The sequence below is a fragment of the Strongylocentrotus purpuratus genome, unplaced genomic scaffold (assembly GCF_000002235.5).
Source record: "Strongylocentrotus purpuratus isolate Spur 01 unplaced genomic scaffold, Spur_5.0 spur5_scaffold_3, whole genome shotgun sequence".
Lineage (NCBI taxonomy): Eukaryota > Metazoa > Echinodermata > Echinoidea > Camarodonta > Strongylocentrotidae > Strongylocentrotus > Strongylocentrotus purpuratus.
Genome location: NW_022145609.1, coordinates 23,730,244 through 23,748,227, shown reverse-complemented (window position 1 = coordinate 23,748,227; position 17,984 = coordinate 23,730,244). Strand labels below are relative to the sequence as shown.

At 37.1% G+C, this 17,984-nt stretch overlaps 1 protein-coding gene across 1 annotated transcript; it reads right to left on the bottom strand.

The window, feature by feature from the left end:
• Nucleotides 1-1,126: 1,126 nt before the first annotated feature.
• Nucleotides 1,127-17,164, bottom strand: LOC115928530 (suppressor of tumorigenicity 14 protein homolog). Its single transcript, XM_030995825.1, has 8 exons — nucleotides 17,021-17,164; nucleotides 13,962-14,057; nucleotides 5,755-6,114; nucleotides 5,252-5,359; nucleotides 4,764-4,882; nucleotides 3,986-4,220; nucleotides 3,385-3,583; nucleotides 1,127-1,421 (listed from the first exon to the last, which is right to left on the bottom strand). The coding sequence occupies exons 1-8, from the start codon at nucleotides 17,112-17,114 to the stop codon at nucleotides 1,127-1,129; spliced, it is 1,506 nt and encodes a 501-aa protein (XP_030851685.1). The 5' UTR covers nucleotides 17,115-17,164.
• Nucleotides 17,165-17,984: the final 820 nt, after the last annotated feature.

The following is a 17,984-nucleotide window of genomic DNA, read 5'->3' as shown; positions in this document are numbered from 1 at the left end:
AAACCATTTAAAGAGTTATGGAAAGGTAGAGTGGTTTCAACACTGCTATTTAGCATGATTTTTCATTTTTTAACCATCCAATAAATACAGTATTTAATGATATTTGGGTAAATAGGGGTATCAAGTTAGGTGGATGAAATCATATTTGTTATGAATTTTGAGATCTACGTGAAGACGAACTACTGAAGGGCATCTTCAAAGCTTCCCTGTTTGAAAGAGGCCTTGTGGATATCACATTCCTTTCAATCAGATAACTTAGAGAATTTATTGGCTTACCCCTGTAGGAATTGAGCAACCTATATCAGCAACTAAATAGCGAAGCACAGTAGTGTTGTTGATTCAATTTCATTTCAATTCAATTGTTTCATTCATTGTAAGTATAAAATATATATATATATATATTCACAAATAAATACATAAAATACATCATGACTTAACCGGAGTAATGATATGAATAATACCTTAGTCTTAAACAGAATGAAAAGAAATGAATATGGGAAAACTTCCTAGGTCCTTGTATTAGGCAAGCCCTCCACGAGCATAATTTTCACAAGACTCGATAAATATGAAGGCAAAGAAGATCAAAATAATTAAACATATCAGAATCAACTTGCATACAGGAATCCAGTTTAAAACCAATAACATACACATCATGTTTGAAAAGACAGTCCGACAGTTTGAATTTCTTCCCGCTGCTCGTATTCTTAGACGAAGTATTTTATTTTCAGTCGCCTCTCTTGACCCAGGCGTGGTGAATGGGTACTGGTGTAATAGAGTAATATATACTCTGACTGACATGTACTGTAAGGTGATACCGGCACCCGTATAAAGCTGAAGAAATCGTATTGCATTTATGGACACACACACGCACACACGCACTTCCTTTCATTTGAAAGATTCGCTTTACAAAATGGGCAATGTTCTTTCCTTATCATTATTATAATCATTATCAAAGCCTCATCTGTTTCTGTCTTCAAAGTTTTTTTGAAGATGCACTTGTTTTCAGGATTAAAATGTTTATTCAATATTGTTTGTCTGTATAGTAGCACTGTTGGGAGTTTTGAATTCATTACAGAGCAGTAGAGTGGCTGCACTTTATAAATTAATCTAATTATTATCATCATTATCAAATATAAGTAAAACAGTACATACGTGGGCCTTGCAGTGTAGTTCCCCATCCAGCGACGAGGCAGCGACGATAGTCCTCGAGTTCATCCGGGGATTCCGACAGACACGCGGGTCTAACGTAGTCACTGAATGGCACCGGTTCAGCAAGTCGTATCAGAGCGATGTCGTTGATGTACAAATAGGTGTCGTACTCAGGATGTTCGAAAATATCAGCCACCTCAACCGCTACCTCGTTGTCGGAGTCATCCGTCAAATGTGCGTTCCCAAAAACTACACGATCGACGTAGTAAGGACTATAAATGATAGTAGATGTAAAATCAGTGATTTTCCAAGGGCGAAATATAATCATGTATATCAAAAGGACATCTCAATGGAGCTGCATTATTTGAGCATGATATATATTATATATTAACTGTAGTTTCATACATGTACATCAAGATTTCATTATATATAACAAACGTTGTATTTGCTTTGTCTCTCAGGGGTTTCATGAACTAACTAGCTCTAATACATCGTACGTTATACGGTCATGTAAATGTAATTCTCTAAATTAAACATAATTCTGTAAGGACATTAAAATGAAATCCCGTCATCTGACAGTTATTTATTATCCTCTCGCCGACGAAGTCGGAGGGGATACAGTAACGCTGCCGTCCGTCTTTCCATCCTTCCGTAACAAATCTAGTTTACGATCGATAACTTTAGTAACTTTTGACGTATTTTAATGTAATTTGATATGAAGGTACATGGTATCAAAATACAGCCTCAAATCGACTCGGAGTATGTAGGTCAAAGGTCATAGCTCATTAAAAATGCGAATCTGGTCTCCGTTCGATAACATTAGTAATGTTTGACGGATTTTAATCAAATTCGATATTCAATTAACTTAAATTCATTTATTTTTTCCTCTTTCCATTTTTCATATTTAAAATGATGTTACTTTTTACATATCGACATATTAATATACATCATATAGCTCCGTTTAGTCTGTTTTCACAACGCCCCCTATCGTCAGAGTCAGCAGCCTTAGATGTTAGACTATGGAATTTTACCCCCCAAAAATCGTTAACAATTTTTTTTTTTTTTTTTTTTAAACGAAAAGCACATCCACCCCGACGTGCGTTATCACTCGCTCTTTCATTGGACCCTTCATGTCCCATTGATTTTTGAAAGTTCACCCACCGTAATTTGATCAAAATAAGTTGCAAGCTCGTCATTGCCTATAATACACATGTGAAACAAGTCGAACTTTGGACTCAGTTTGCCAAGCGATTTTAAGATTATAGGTCAAGCACACGAATGATAGGAAGCATGAATTATCATAGATCACTTCTACTAGGTTCATTATGTCCATTTCATCCAACCCCCCACCGTCATTTTTTCCAATTTTATAAGTAAAAGCAAACATTTTGCCCAGTTAAGCAAAAACATGAATATTCATGAACGGTCAGACAATACAGCCTTTTAGTACGTAACGTATAGTGAATGGGAATGGGCGATGATCCGTCCAGGAGTTAGAGGTCAGTGGTTTGTGCTGGCAATGTTCCAGCGAGCAAAAATGAGACAACCGAAGCAATATGATACATTTAGATCAATTTGCACAATACAATACATTTATTTAAAAAAACATGAAATTTAAAGGGAAGGAGGGCCGACTAAAAAGCAGAGCTAGGCCTATATGAAGGTACGTGATATCAAAATACGGCCTGAGATCGTTTTTGGAGTATTCAGGTCAAAAGTGAAAGGTCATAACTCATTAAATATGCGAAAATGCCTAATTATATATGCGAAAATGTGGTTAACTTCCTTGCCCAGTAATATAATAATATAGTCTAATGGAGGTAACTTGTTCTGACGTATTAGGCCATTTATACCCTGCGAGGGGATATGCTACGCTTTGCGTTGACTTGTTCTACTTATTTCATACATACATACAATTCCTTCTCATATAGCGCAAAGTTCAATAAAATATTGCTTAATGCCTGTTACATGATATTGTAATTGGGTTGATCTGTTCAAAGGAACGGATATATAATTGGGTGTACAGATATATTGACTACTAGTGATACTTTATATGTATAATTTCATGACTATGATTATTTAGACGAAAACTCAGTGCATAATTTGTTTAGTTATAGTACATGCAATCTAGAGGTAAACACGTTCGCTTCTATATAAATTGTGAAGGTAAGTTGTCAATTTGCTTTCATTTCCACAGAGCAAACGAGTCTGATTTTATAGTGGCATCATACTTACACGCAGTGAGCGGCGGTAAGAACCCATAGAGAGTTGATCAGGGTAGACCCACACCAATGTCCTCCAAAATCCAATCCTTCGAGGCGGAGTGAACCAATCCAAGGGAATTCTCCTTGGCGTGCGTTGGTACCACCAAGAACCCTGTTTTGGTCTGATGCGTATGCAGGGCGTGTCCCGCATATGTTGGTACCGAAAATATCTGGGGGAGGGATAGAGTCGCAAGTCAGTGGCACGACGGGAAGGGAAGGGACATCCACCCAATTCGAATAGCACCCCTTTGCCTCCCCCAAAGCAAATGAAACAAAACAAAGCATAAATCAAAAAAATGATAGACCACCTTTGAATACGCTCGAATCCACCTCCTTTTTGGATGCTGATTTTCATTTTTCTCTAAAAACCCACTTGGCAGTAAGATCAGTGCCGCCATCCCCATCTCATTAGTTGCACGCCACTGCCACATGTGATGAATTCAATAGAACATGCTGACATCTTTTCTTCGGTTTTATGAACTATCATTTATAAACACTTAGTGCATCTTATTAAGTCCAGGCATATTCTTAACTCAATATCATCTACATGAATATGGCTGCATGGTCTTTACCTCCCGCAGGGCCAAAACAGCTCCCATCTTCCTCCTGTTCATCGGTAAACATGGAACAGTTGACGGGCCAAGGGCGGTCGAGGAGTTGCTCAAAGGATGCCTTGCAGGCATCAGTGACTGCTAAACAGTCGGAGTAGCACACCCGATGGGTGGGGCCGTTATGGGTGCATTCCGGATAGTATACGGTGCACATGAAAGGGAACAGGTGATCATGGCACGATGATATAGTATCTGCCTATGGTAGGTCATTAGAAAGTATAAACTTTGAGGATTTCACATCAGGATTTTAAAAGGAGGCAATTGCAACGTAGATGTGTATGGTACATCAACAACGTCAATATAGCCAGCAGCACTTGCAAGTGGTAGGGTGGGGGGGGGGTGGGACCACGTGCCGACAAATATAACATAAATAATGTATTTTCAGACAAACAATAAATATTACATCAAAACAGATCTCCAACATATTTTCAGTCGTTACGTCTCTGAAAAATACATCCTTCTGTGTGATTATCCTTACTACCATGCATATCCCCTCGCAAAGAATCACTTTTACAAAAAAGAATTATTGAATGCGTATAAACAAATACCAAATTCATTGGTTGATATACAGGTCAATAATCGTAGTAAGACAATGTTCTACTAAGGTTAACACTAATTAATTAATCGTTCCTGGCATTATCTATGAAAATCACCAACAATCTGGACAAACCGATCAGTAATAAAGAATCAACTCAACATTCCTTTATAAAGCAATTAAAAAGACATTCCGCTGCTTTACCATGTCTGTAAAGCCTCCCGCTGCAGCGTCTGCTGTCTCTGCGTTCCGATTCGGGAAAAAAGTCAAATTGTAGGCCAGGCTCTGTCTACATATATCTAAATGAACTTGTTCGCAGTACGCTGGGTAGTAGAAAAATCGATCAATGAAGGGTCAAAAACAGCGATAACATGTCAGAGAAATCAGGAAAGCAGACAACATAATATATGACACATTAACAGCAACAAAAAGGGCAATCAAAATAATTCAACCGCTGAAGGTCATGAAAGGCTTAATGTGTTTGGGGAACTGCTTAACAAAAACTCAGGGAAAAAAACTCTCTCTAAAGTAAAAATCCGGAAGTATAGAAACTCCCTCAATATACAGAAATAACATAGAAATTCATAGACAGGTGTGCAATACAATTTAAGGAAATGTAAATTTCATGTAACTACATGTATAACGATAGGAATTAATTGAGAAGCAAATGTAAACGTTAAATCAAAACTTACGACAGTATTCCTCATCTGAGAAATCGAGACAGTCGTTATTTCCGTCACACCTTGCCGATTCGCTGATACACAGTCCACTAGAACATTGCATTTGACCGCTGCTGCATTCTGTCATGAAGTATTTAAAGCATCGAATTATAGATAATCTCAATTCTAGTAAAACAATTTGTTATAATTTGTTATAATAACAATGTAAGAAGAATAATAGCTACATTTATATTGCACACACATTCATCCCAGAGGAAGCTCAAGGCGCCTACAAAGTAATATTATAACCCTGGCTTTAGCCTAGTTGCCCTATTCAAAGGCGTTCAAAGTATTCAAGGAATAAATTTCTACGGGGATGCCATTTACTATGTCTGGGAGGATATTAAAAAATGTATATTAACGTCTTGCCAAAGGACATTAGTGCCTTGCTGAGACTCGAAACGCAAACCCAGTGACGTATCCATAATACCACGACACCTCTTAAGAAGCAGAACCTATGGCTAATATTATCTTACCAGGGTTAAGTATAGCTGTGACACGAAGACTGAAGCCAAAATCATCCCTTGAGACATCCGTGGTAAATCTGGCCCACATAGAGTGACCGGGTGTAGCGGGTTCACTGGAATAGTTATACCCAGTCAGTTTCTGAAGCTCCCAAGAACCAGGTTCATTGGGACCAGGCCCAGAACCAATGTACAAGTAGTCGTAGTCCGTCTCTAGGGCCAGGTCCAGGATCTGAATCTGGAGGATGTGACCCACTGGAGCCGTGAGTACCCAAGTAAGGTCGAGGTTCGAGTCGTAGTAGAATGGATAGCCGGGTGAAGATATGACAGTGATTTCGTTCCTTTCAAGTTCTATTACAGTGATGCTGGTATCTGTGCAATGAATTCATAATAATAATAATAATAATAATGATAATGACAATAATAATAATAATAATAATAATAACTAGAAATTTAATTCGTCATTAGGTGGTCTGTCTTCAAGTCTAATGATCAAGCTCATCTTCAATTCAATTGTCCAATATAATGATGTCAATGTTAAATGATGTATTAAGATATGAATTGATGAATGAAGTACTGATGAAAGGATGAACTGATAGATTGAATTGATGTGAAATGAACTGAATTGATGAGCTAAACTGATTAACTGATGAACTGATAGATTGAACTGATGTGAAATGAACTGAATTGATGAGCTAAACTGATGAACAGATGAACTGATAGATTGAACTGTGACATGAACTGAAGTGATCACTTAACTGATGAACAAAATATCGAGAAATGATTATGATCATTGTGAAATTTAATGAAAAAAGAAATGATGTACATATGAAACAAAGCAATGGGAAATTAACTCCTTGATGATCATGATGATGAATGAATGATGATGATGATGATGTGATGATCATACTGATAATGATGATGATCATGATAATGTTGATGATAATGATGATCATGATGATGATGGTCATGATGATGATGATGGTGGTAATGATGATAACGATGATAATGACGATCATGATGATAATGATGATCATGAGCGTGATCCTGACATCTTAATGAAAACATGAGGGGTGATTTAGATAGCATATAGTCTCAGCTACAAGATACTCCAAAATCAACAAAATCCAAGCAGAAAGAACGGATATATTGCTCGCAAAAGATATGAATGTAGAATCCAGATTTGAGAAAAAGTCATCTCCCATAGGGATTACACGCAAAAAGTAATGGATCAAGTGGTAATAGGGTAATAATGAAGTAAATATGGTTGTTAATTCCATTATTTGCGATTCTACGTGTTTAAATATTCAAAGGAGATGGTACAGTGAAAGGTCAAAAGAAAAAAATGAAGAAAAAAATTGTTGGAGAAGCCCGGACTCGAACCAGGGGTGTCGAGGTCGGAAGTCAAGTGCGTTACCGATATACCAAAACATTTCCCATAGCGATTACATGTGAGCGGAAAATGGAATTATCAAATCACACATTGCAAGTAAAATATGAGCATGATCCCGGCATCTGAACGAAGAATTAAGGGCACACTTGTGATAGCTTTTTGTCTCAGCTACAAGATACCCGAAGCTCAGCGAAAACAAAGATAAAACGACGGAGATATTGCTCGTGAAAGACGGGAATGTAGAATCCAGTTTTGAGAAAAAGTCATGTCCCATAGAGAATACACGCAAAATGTGAAAAATTGACATGCCTCCTTTGAAAGAAATTTGATCAATATTTACAGAGATACAATCAATTTTCCAAAAATCTGCTGACGTCATAATATGCAAATTGAAATTTTGAGTTCGGAGGCCATTATGATGACGTCATGAGTTAATTGAGGGTCAAATGAGACATGAAATCATATATCCAACTCATGCTTTTTCCAACCATGATATAAAAGTTGGGAGTCAACACTATCTGAAGAGCTATTTTGATTTTTAAAATGGCATGTTTTTGATCAAATTTGCATTATATTTCTCATAGCAGCACGCGCGGATTTTGAACTTTGACGCGCGCTCACGGCCTTATGAAAGGTCAAGAGTGACTGAAATTAATGTAAATTGTCATTTACGGTAAAAGGAATCTAAATTATGTAAAAAATTTGAATTTTACATTTTCCGCGCGTTGTGAGCGCGCGCAACGCGCGCGGGGACACGTACGGACGGAAAATGTTGAAATGCTTAAAATGACCTGATTCGTACTCTTCATTAATAGTTAAGTGATTTTGAGCATTTTTAAATTTTGACGCACGTGTACGCGCGCGTCATGACCTTTATGTGACCTTTGATGACATGACCTGTTTACCCATGACCTGAACTATATGTAATATGAATATGAATGACTTTGCTGATGCAACATGAAGATATGATGGATAATGTGATTTCACAAAATGGCGCCTGCATGACGTCACGATGACCTGATGACCTTGAAAATGTTACTGGAACGTCTTATGGCAATGATCTATAACTTTGCTAAAATTGAACGAAATGGACCTAACTAATCTTGAGTTATCCTGTTAACAAAAAAGCGAATAAATAAATAAAAATAAAGAAAGAAAATTTGAACAAAAACAATAGGTGATCTTTCGATATCGACAGACCACGTAATAAAGAAAGAAAATTCTGACGAAAACAATAGGTGATCTGTCGAAAACGACAGACCACCTAATGAGAACTGACTTTTGGTCATGAAGATGTGAACATGAGTTTATTTTCAGAAAATTTCACAAAATGGCGCCTAGATGACGTCATCAGTCAAGGTCAAGGTTGAAAACCTAACCGTGCTTTGTCCATATGCCTATACATATGTGTGCCAAATTTCAATTTATTTGATTCAGCCATTTTTAAGTTATCTTGCTAACAAAAAAGTGGTAAGAATTAAGAAAAATAAACTAGATTTGTAATACTTGTTTGGAACAAGTATAGGTGGGCTGATCCAACAAAAATTTGAGACAAAATAAAGGGTACATTTGAGATAGCTTTTTGTCTCATCTACAACATACTCGAAGTTCAGCGTAAACGAAGCTAAAACGACAGAGATATTGCTCGCGAAAGACGGGAATGTAGAATCGAGTTTTGAGAAAAAGTCATGTCCAATAGAGAATACACGCAAAATGTAAAAAATTGACATGCCTCCTTTAACCGCAAAAATACGCCATGATGCCTTTGTCAAAATGAAGGATAGTTGCAACTGGATTTGTAGGAAATTGTCTCAGCTAGAACATATCAAAATTTGGAAGAAAATCGATTAATATTTACAGAGATACAATCAATTTTCCATAAATATGCTGACGTCATAATATGCAAATTGGAATTTTGTGTTCGGAGGCCATTATGATGACGTCATGAGTTAATTGAGGGTCCAATGAGACATGAAATAATATCTCCGAATCATACTCAATCAAAATATGAAAGAAAATTGGGGTCACCTTGCATCCTAAAGAGCTACAATGGATTTTGCATAGGCATGTTTTTGCCAATATATGCTATGTATTACAAGAGCTCGCGCGCACTGGAATTTTTGTTAAACGGTCGATCATTCCGTTATTAATATTCCATGTTGACCTACAGATACGAAAAAGGTTTCTGTAGCTCTGTAACTTAAGTGAAACGCCTAATATTCTGTTTGCAATCCCGCTATTTAGGCAAAATTATCTCATGCATAAAGAACAGGAATCTAAGGAATGACTAGATTCAATCGAATTCCTGCCCCCCCCCCCATGACAAACAACTGTAATAATATTTGTATTAAAGCCCTACTGCACTACTTGTAGCTACTTACTCCCTCTATATAGAAAAAAATGCCTAAGCGGTGCCCGTTGGTCCCCCACGATCCCCTTTTTTAAATGTTAATAGGCCGGTTTCGTAATATATTCACAGACCTTTAATTCGCATTACGTAATCGGAGGGTCGGACAAACAATGAACTCGCAGTGCGTAGCAGCCTACACTTTGTGTTCGTTCAATACATGACTGTGTTCGCTAGGTGTGATTGCATCGTTTATTTTCGCTATTTTGAGAGAGAGAGAGAAGAAAAAGGAGGCAGATTCAAACTTGAATAATAAATAGCTTTGAGATGTGAATTTGTTCTTCATACATTCGATCTTTAGAATCGCTGAATCTTAGGCAAGAATAATAGGAAAGCATTGCTGTTACAGAACTAGCGATTCCCATCTTGTTCGGTCAAGTCCCCGGTACAGGCAGCACACGACACCCCCTCAAAAAGAAGAAAAATGAGGTCGATGATACATGCGATATTGGCTCGAAAGCCAGTGATGAAACAGAGAGCAAGGAACCAAAATATCAGTTAGCCGATATCGGTAATTTCCATTCAATTTTGCATTTACCTTAGCTTGAAACTGAGCAAGGGTGTCGATTTGTATCCGTGGTTGGGGGGGGTGATAGGTGCCAAAATAAGTTCGGCAATGAATCAAAGCAACACACAGGTATAAGACCCCCTCCCCAAGCACGTAGCTAGCATTTCATTTTAGGGGGGGCGGTAGTGAGAACGCAAAACGTGCGAATCACTTACAGAGCGCGCAAAGCGCGCTCCCTAGGGGGTTGGGTGCAGGGAGGGGGGGGGGAGTTTCATTAAATTATTAGAAAAAGGAGACGATTCGTGGCTCGACTCTTAATCCTTGTTTGAATCAAGTTTCCCTTCCTCCATATGGAAACGTTTGCTTCTGTTTGTCTCATAAAAGAATTTGACCACAAACTGACTCCCACACGGTGTTGAGTGCTCAGGGGTCACAGGCCACTGGCTTCATCGGGCAGGTAGTTCCATTATGTGAATGGGTAAATTAACTATTACAAAATGAGGGGACACATCACATTGTACAATAGGGACACACATTGTTTTTATTGTGCAGAACATGCTCTTTTATTGACTTACTTATTGCATGAAACTATAAAACCAAAATGCATTTTGTATTCTAACAATTGGAGTACAAAGAATAATAACAGGTGAATGAAATGCATTACACATCACAAACACCTGGGGAGGAAGCATTCATAAATTTGAATACATAATTATAGTTGATAAACGACTCCGATGAAACTATAAAACCAAAATGAAATTTGCGTTCTGGCAATTGGAGTACAAAGAATGATAGCAGGTGAATAAAATGCTTCAACAGCAACACAAACACCTGGGAAGCTAGGAAGCATCCATAAATTTGAATAATTTAGTTGATAAACGACTCCGCATGCATGTGATTCATGTGAACGTTTGTTGGAGCAGAAAGCAGTGGATTCTTAACATCACGAACCCATTTAACAGAAGGTCGGAACGTAAATTAAATTTGGCGCGGTTGGAAATGCATCTTTCTACCCTGCGACTTTAATGGTACGATCCAGTAAATCAAAACAGTAAAATGGCTCTTATTTTAAAATTACTCATTAAATAAAACCCAAAACTTCAGTGATATCTGAAAAAATATGTTATATCTTACTAATAATTAAAAAAGATGTATAAACATTGTGAAAGTGTCGCATTTTACGATAAAAGACACCGATTTAGCGAAGATGACCTCATTAGTGCGCTTGCATCAGGGAATTCAAGGTCAAAAGGTCAATTCAGACGCTGATAAGTTATTGGTCGAGCCTTTTTGTTTCCTTTATTCCAACATAATTATACAATCAATCAAAACAAGTTTAATACCAGAAGAAAGCTAACGATTAGTATTTTCATTAACCGCTTGCCCCAAAGTCGCTTGACCACAGTGTAATGAGTGAGAGCTTGCGAGAGCGGCCAAAGTGTGATTGAAACTCGCTATTCGTTATTCTCCAACGCAAAAAGAGACGATATTGTGCTGGATAAATGTATTTTTTCCGACGAAAGTACAGAAAATTTGCATATGGTCTTTTTATATTATACTTTATGAAATGTTACCCGAGTGACTTCCGGGCGCCCCAATGCTGGAAAGAAACGCACATTTTAGAAAACTTCACTTTTTCATGGAAAAATGCTTATTTGTTCTATGCACGCAAGTCAGATTGAGCGGATGATACAACGTTTCCATATGGCGCGTAGCGCGGAAGCTCTGAGGTTTCATTAGATTATTAAAGAAAGAAAACGATTCGTTGTACCATTCTCGATTCTTAATCCTTGTCCGAATTCTGTTTTCCCCCCCTCCCGCGCGAAGCGCGGATGCTTTGACGTTTCATTACATTATTAGAGAAAGAAGACAGTCTGTTGTACCGTTCTCGACTCTAAATCCTTGTCTGAATTCAGTTTCCCCGCTCCCGCGCGAAGTGCGGAAGCTTTGACGTTTCATTAGATTATTAAAGAAAGAAAACGATTCGTTGTACCATTCTCGACTCTTAATCCTTGTCTAAATTCTGTTTCCCCCCCCCCCCTCCCGCGCAAAGCGCGGAAGCTTTGAAGTTTCATTAAATTATTAGAGAAAGAAGACGATCTGTTGTACCGTTCTCGACTCTAAATCCTTGTCTGAATTCAGTTTCCCCGCTCCCGCGCGAAGCGCGGAAGCTTTGACGTTTCATTTAATTATTAGATAAAGAAGACGATTCGTTGTACCGTTCTCGACTCTTAATCCTTTTTCTTCCTACGTCCTCTTTCTTTATTATTTCTCTTTTTTCTTCTTTTTGCCGGCGTTTTTTTTTGGGGGGGGGCGACCGCCCCCACCGCCCTACCTGGCTATGCGCCTGCCCCTCCCTTCCAAGTTATCAACTTTTTCAAGTCGCCCTCAATAAAGATAACATTTCAGAGAATATAAGAGTGAGAAAAAAATTAATAACATGCTAAATGTTAGTCCTGACTCTTGCCTGCGGTGTAGGCCTACCAGACTGATATTATCTATTTTTAAACGAAATGTAGACATAACCACACAAAAAATCCAATGGTGATGGATATCAAGTTCTGAAAGTATTATGGTACCAGTGGGCAAATGCATCAATAAGTAACCGGGAAAGGTTCATGTAGACAAAAAATTCTTTATTTCCTGGTGATAGAAACATACATTTTATGAATATTGAATAGACTCATCAATTCCTGATGAAGCCGTATTAGCGAGAATTCAATTTATTCTTGTCTCATATACGGTTGTCTCATATACGGTTGTCTCATTTACTTCGTTTTCTATTTATATATGTATGTATTATGAAAATGAGATAGCAAAATGTGTATATTGATGGTCATCTTGCGATAAATAACCATTAACTACTCTCATCATTAATCTCTTAATTTTTTCATTTTTTGGATGGTGAATTATTGGGGGGGGGGGGGGGTGATTGTACAGGCCCCCCCCCCCCCCCCCCCGACCTGAAATATTTCCCCCCCCCCCCCCCCATCCCCCCGGGATCGATACCCATGAAACTGAGTAAAAATTTGGACGTAGAAATGAAAGAAGTGATGAACTATTTTCCACTCGTTCGCACACACAATCACCTATGCTCGCGGAAGAACGTGCGTGCGCGCGTACCACGTGTTCATGTTCGTGTAGGCGCGATTCACATTTTCATAATGAAAACAAATTTACGGATTAAAAAATGTTTGTGAAACGCCTCGATACGAATTATAATAATAAAAGTAATTATAAAAAAAACACTTATGATGGCAAGGAAGAATCAGGATGATGAATAATTTTATTGTTTAAAATAAGATTAGGAATTAAGTTTGATTATCATTAAAAAATTAATAGTATTATAATTATGCCGGACCTTATTCAAGAAGCAATTATTATTATTTTAAAGAAACGTTTTAAAAATAAATTTGTTATTACATTTCTATTACTTTTTGTTTGTTTAATATTTATATTTTTTTTCTTTTTGTTCAAGTTGGTATGTTCTGTCTTTTTTCCGGGCTTGGTTACAGTAACCGCGCATTACGTAACCGCCGAAACTGGCCTGAGAGCTTATTAGTTGATGAGATAACCACCTGTCAGTGACCAAGTGGGAGCTATAATCCTTCCTGTCCAAACTAGTGCAGGTGCGATTTAAATGCCGTTTCATATCCTCATCCATGTACAAAACAATCAGAAATTGAAAAGTCTACCGAAATAAAGGACGGGGTATAAATAATTTTTTCTTCCTGAATAACTTTCAATTGTTTTGTTTTAACTGAATGCTTAGAAAGTATGTGTATGCTTGTAAGTAGGGAACCAGGGAAACGCCGACTTTAAATCCTCTCCGAGGGACTTGCTAATGAGGATTAATACAGTTTTCCTTGGTCAGTTGAATTGGAATAATACTAGTATAAGAATTATCTTACCTGTTTTTTCTGCAGATGTATACGGCAGAACAGAGACAGCCAATAACCCAAACACGATGAACATTATCCCCATTTCTCTTCGTGAAACTTCTCCACCTATGAAAATTTAAAAAGAATGTTTGATTATCGTGTAAATTTTCTATTGATTCATAGTACAGTGCGTCTCAGAAAAAACAAAACCGAGCATTATCGATGATTTATCAGAACTAAGTCACATTTATAATTGATAAATGACACATATTTGGAAAGCTTAGATACTCCTCTTCAATTTGATGCAACTCATATGATGCATATTTCACGCATGAGTGATTAAAATCAATTTGAAGAGAGGAAACCAAACAATCATTTGGCGGACGGTATCTGAATTTCAAAGAGAAAATGACATTTCTAGAAAGTTGAGTTTCTGTCCTTTCAAATGACACCTCAATCAGGAAAAATGAGCAAATAATGACAAATTATGTTTGTTTAGAGTAGTGCGAAGTAGTGTAGTGTATCAAACGAATTCGTTTTCACTGGCTGCCTGCCGTAGCAACAAGCAAAATGTACAAAAGACTTAACTACGTTTCGTTGACAATCAGCCATGCATGCATTCTTTCGTCTACGGCTGATCCGTTTGTTGATACGGCAGGCAGCCAGTGAAAACGAATTCGTTTAATAAACTTATGGAAATGCAAGCACTACTTTAAACAAACAGAACTTTGTTATTACTAGCTTATTTTTCCTGATTGAGGTGTCATATGAAAGGGCAGAAACCCAACTCTCTAGAAATGTGATTTTCTCTTCAAAATTCAGATATAGTCCACAAAATGGCTTCTTTTTTTATATCACTCATGCGTGAAATGTGCATTATATGAGCTGCATTAAATGAAAGAGGAGGATCTCAGATTTGAAAATATAAGTCATTTATCAACTATAAATGTGATTAAGTTATGATAAATCATCGATAGAGCAAGGGCAGGCTGTAAAATGTTTATCGTATCAATGGAGAAGGTACTAATAATGTCATTAAATAAGTTGCCATAGAGGATAGTTCAGGAAAATCCAACTTTCGATTCACGTTCTCCACGATTGGAAAAGTGCCCTTCTTGGAGTTGCCCCCCAAATGGAGACCAACAAAAACTGACGACAACGAAAAAAAATATAAAAGATAACGCTGCTTACCGCTTAATTACATACTAACTTTATTATATAAGAAAGGGGATAAACAGAGTTGGAACAACTGGAGACTAATATTATTACTGAACATTGACTAAAAGATCTTAGCGAAGGTGTTGTGTAAAAGACGCTTTCTGCGTTACTATTCGTCCTTGTTGTTGAAGTAATGGCCTTAAAAATTATGCAAAATAATGAAATACATGGTATCACGGTCGTCTCTGCTAGGTTTGGACAATTTGCCGGGCCAAGCTTAAATGTTATGAAAACAAATTGAAATTATAATGATTATACCGATTAAAAAGATACCGTCCGCCAAATGACTTTTTGGTTTTTGCATCAAATGGAAGAGGGGGATCCAAGATTTACAAATACGTGTCATTTATCAATTATATTTGTGATTAAGTTATGATAAATCGTCGATAATTCTCGGTTTCGTTTTTTCTGGGACGCACTGTCTCCAGTTGTCCACATTCAATAACAAAGACACCTCAAATAGCATTTATAAAAGAATTATGAAGGAATTATAATCCACTCAGGTATTTAGGTATATACCTAACTAGAAATTAAAAAAAGAATTTGATCGATTGAACTGGTCAGTGAAACTCGAAAAGGTTAAATCGATCCCAAATATCCGGAAGATAAGAAATGTAACCATTTATGGTAAAGTTGTTATAATTGAATCACTTATAATTTCACAATTTGTGTATGTTGCTTCAGTATTACCCATTTTCTCAAAAAATAATTGTTGACTTGAACAAATTGATTTATAATTTCCTTTGGAATTCAAAAAGAGACAAGATAAAGAGATCAGTCTTAATAAATACAACTGAAAATGCAGGCCTAGGTATGAAAGACTTGGGTTCCAAGTTCCAATCCCTGCATTTAGCATTGTTATCAATGTTCTTTGAAAATAACCAAGATACACCGTGGAAATTTATGTTTAAATTCTGGATTGAAAAGATATGTCCGTTGTCATTGATTTTAAAATCAAACTGTTCTCGCAAAGATATTTTGATTTTATGTTCAAAACACAATCTACCTGAGTTTTATGTTAATTGTCTCGTATACTGGAGTGAACTTAAATATATTGACATTTTGTATGTCGAAGATGTTAGAAATGAAATAAAAATGAAGATAATAAACGAAAAATACCTGATTGATGGTGCAGATTCTAATTGTTCAAACACTAAAGATATAAACGTAATTATTACATAAGCACAATATAAAATGTACTACTTTCAGAAAAAAACTTACAACAGTCTTGCAATATGGCATTTTTTTAAAAATAAACTGTGTTTGGATAATATTTCAGATGTTATATCAAATTCCCTTCAACATTATACTCCTTGATTTTATCTGATTGTAAAGATTTCAAGATTTGAGGTGTAAAGTAAATGTATATCTTTGTTTTAATTATTTGTTGTTAAATATATTTTATACCCGAATAAATGCCTCTGAAGAGGATTTTTTTTTCTTTTTAAAGTATTAGAAGAAAGGTTTTTTAGATAAATCAACTGATTTGTTTATATTCACTTGTAAGTCAAAGACCAAGTTAAGTTAAGGAACCCACAAGAAAAAGCAAAGCTTGTTGGTTCACATGGCTTGAGGCTCCAAGGGCCCTTTCCAAATTTCAAATGTACATTAAACGGGTTTATTACTCATAATACAAAAATTAAAAAAGTGGTAAAAAAAAAAAAGATTTTTTTTTTTGTTTTTGTTTTTTGTTTTGTTTTGTTTTGTTTTGTTTTTTGTTTTTTTACATCCTTTCAAATTTTTAGTAAAAAAAATGTGCCAAAGTTGGTGATTTTAGAAAAAAGTGCGATTTTCCAACTTAACCGCCAAACTATACAAGCTTTAGCTTAAAGAAACCCAACTGTATGTCCAACCATGGCTTATTCACTTACCCATAACCAGAAAGGGGTCAGTACAGTCGAGCAAGAGCCTGCAAATACACGAATCTCGATGGGTGCACCAGCAACCGAGGTGGACATCCAACATGTAGAAGGAGAAACAGATCGAGTAAATCCGTTCTGCATAGCCACGACTGACTTCACACGGCTGGGTAAACACGATTGGAAAGGACACACACACACACACGCGCGCGTGCGCTCACACACGCACACACGCACACCACTCTAGTCTGCAAGCACAAACCCTGGTCAGTCGTAAAAGAGAGTCTGCACTATAAGACTACCATAGGCCATGTACTATAGCTGCTCCTGACACAACCAGTAGGTAGCTGGGCTAGGCTTCTCTCAAGGCACAACGATTTTTGATAAAGTGTCAAATTAGGGTCTGTGCTTGCAGACTAATACCACTCCCCCGCCCCCCTCACACAAACGCACACTCTCTCTCTCTCACTAAGATTTGTTTCCCTCATGGGAATGAACTACATCAGAGGCGGACCTAGCTGTAGTAGAGTCTATAATTACGGAATTTTCCACGAAGCGCGCTGAACAAGGAGCTGAGGTGTGCACTGGTTTCAGTGCTGCATGTCAATTCTTCAAGGGGAGGGGGTGGCGGGGGGTTAATTAGGAGCGCGAGCATGCATTTTGAGGGGGTAGGAAATATGAATTATACTCACTAGACGAAGAAGAATAAAAAATAAAACGATAATAGTAATAACAGTAATAATAGTAATAATATTAATAGTAATGATAACAATAATTATAATAATAATAATATTAACAATAATGATGATAATAACAATGATAATAATGAGAAGAATAAGAATTAAGAATTCCATGAGGAGAAGAAGAAGAAAATATAGGTATGCCATTTCGACGGGGGGGGGGGGGGGCTAATTGCCCCTAGCTGATGCATTGCCCTGAACAGTTTGAGGCTTGCGGGGGGGGGGGGGGGGGCAAT

Bases quoted from the DNA above. Each gene is read 5' to 3' on its own strand.
- LOC115928530 (XM_030995825.1), bottom strand. From the start codon at position 17,114: ATGTTGGATGTCCACCTCGGTTGCTGGTGCACCCATCGAGATTCGTGT. The intron at 6,115-13,961 runs GTAAGATAATTC...TTCATTGCACAG, and splicing joins TACATCTGCAGAAAAAACAG to ATACCAGCATCACTGTAATA. The intron at 1,422-3,384 runs GTAAGTATGATG...TATCATTTATAG, and splicing joins CTTACCGCCGCTCACTGCGT to TCCTTACTACGTCGATCGTG.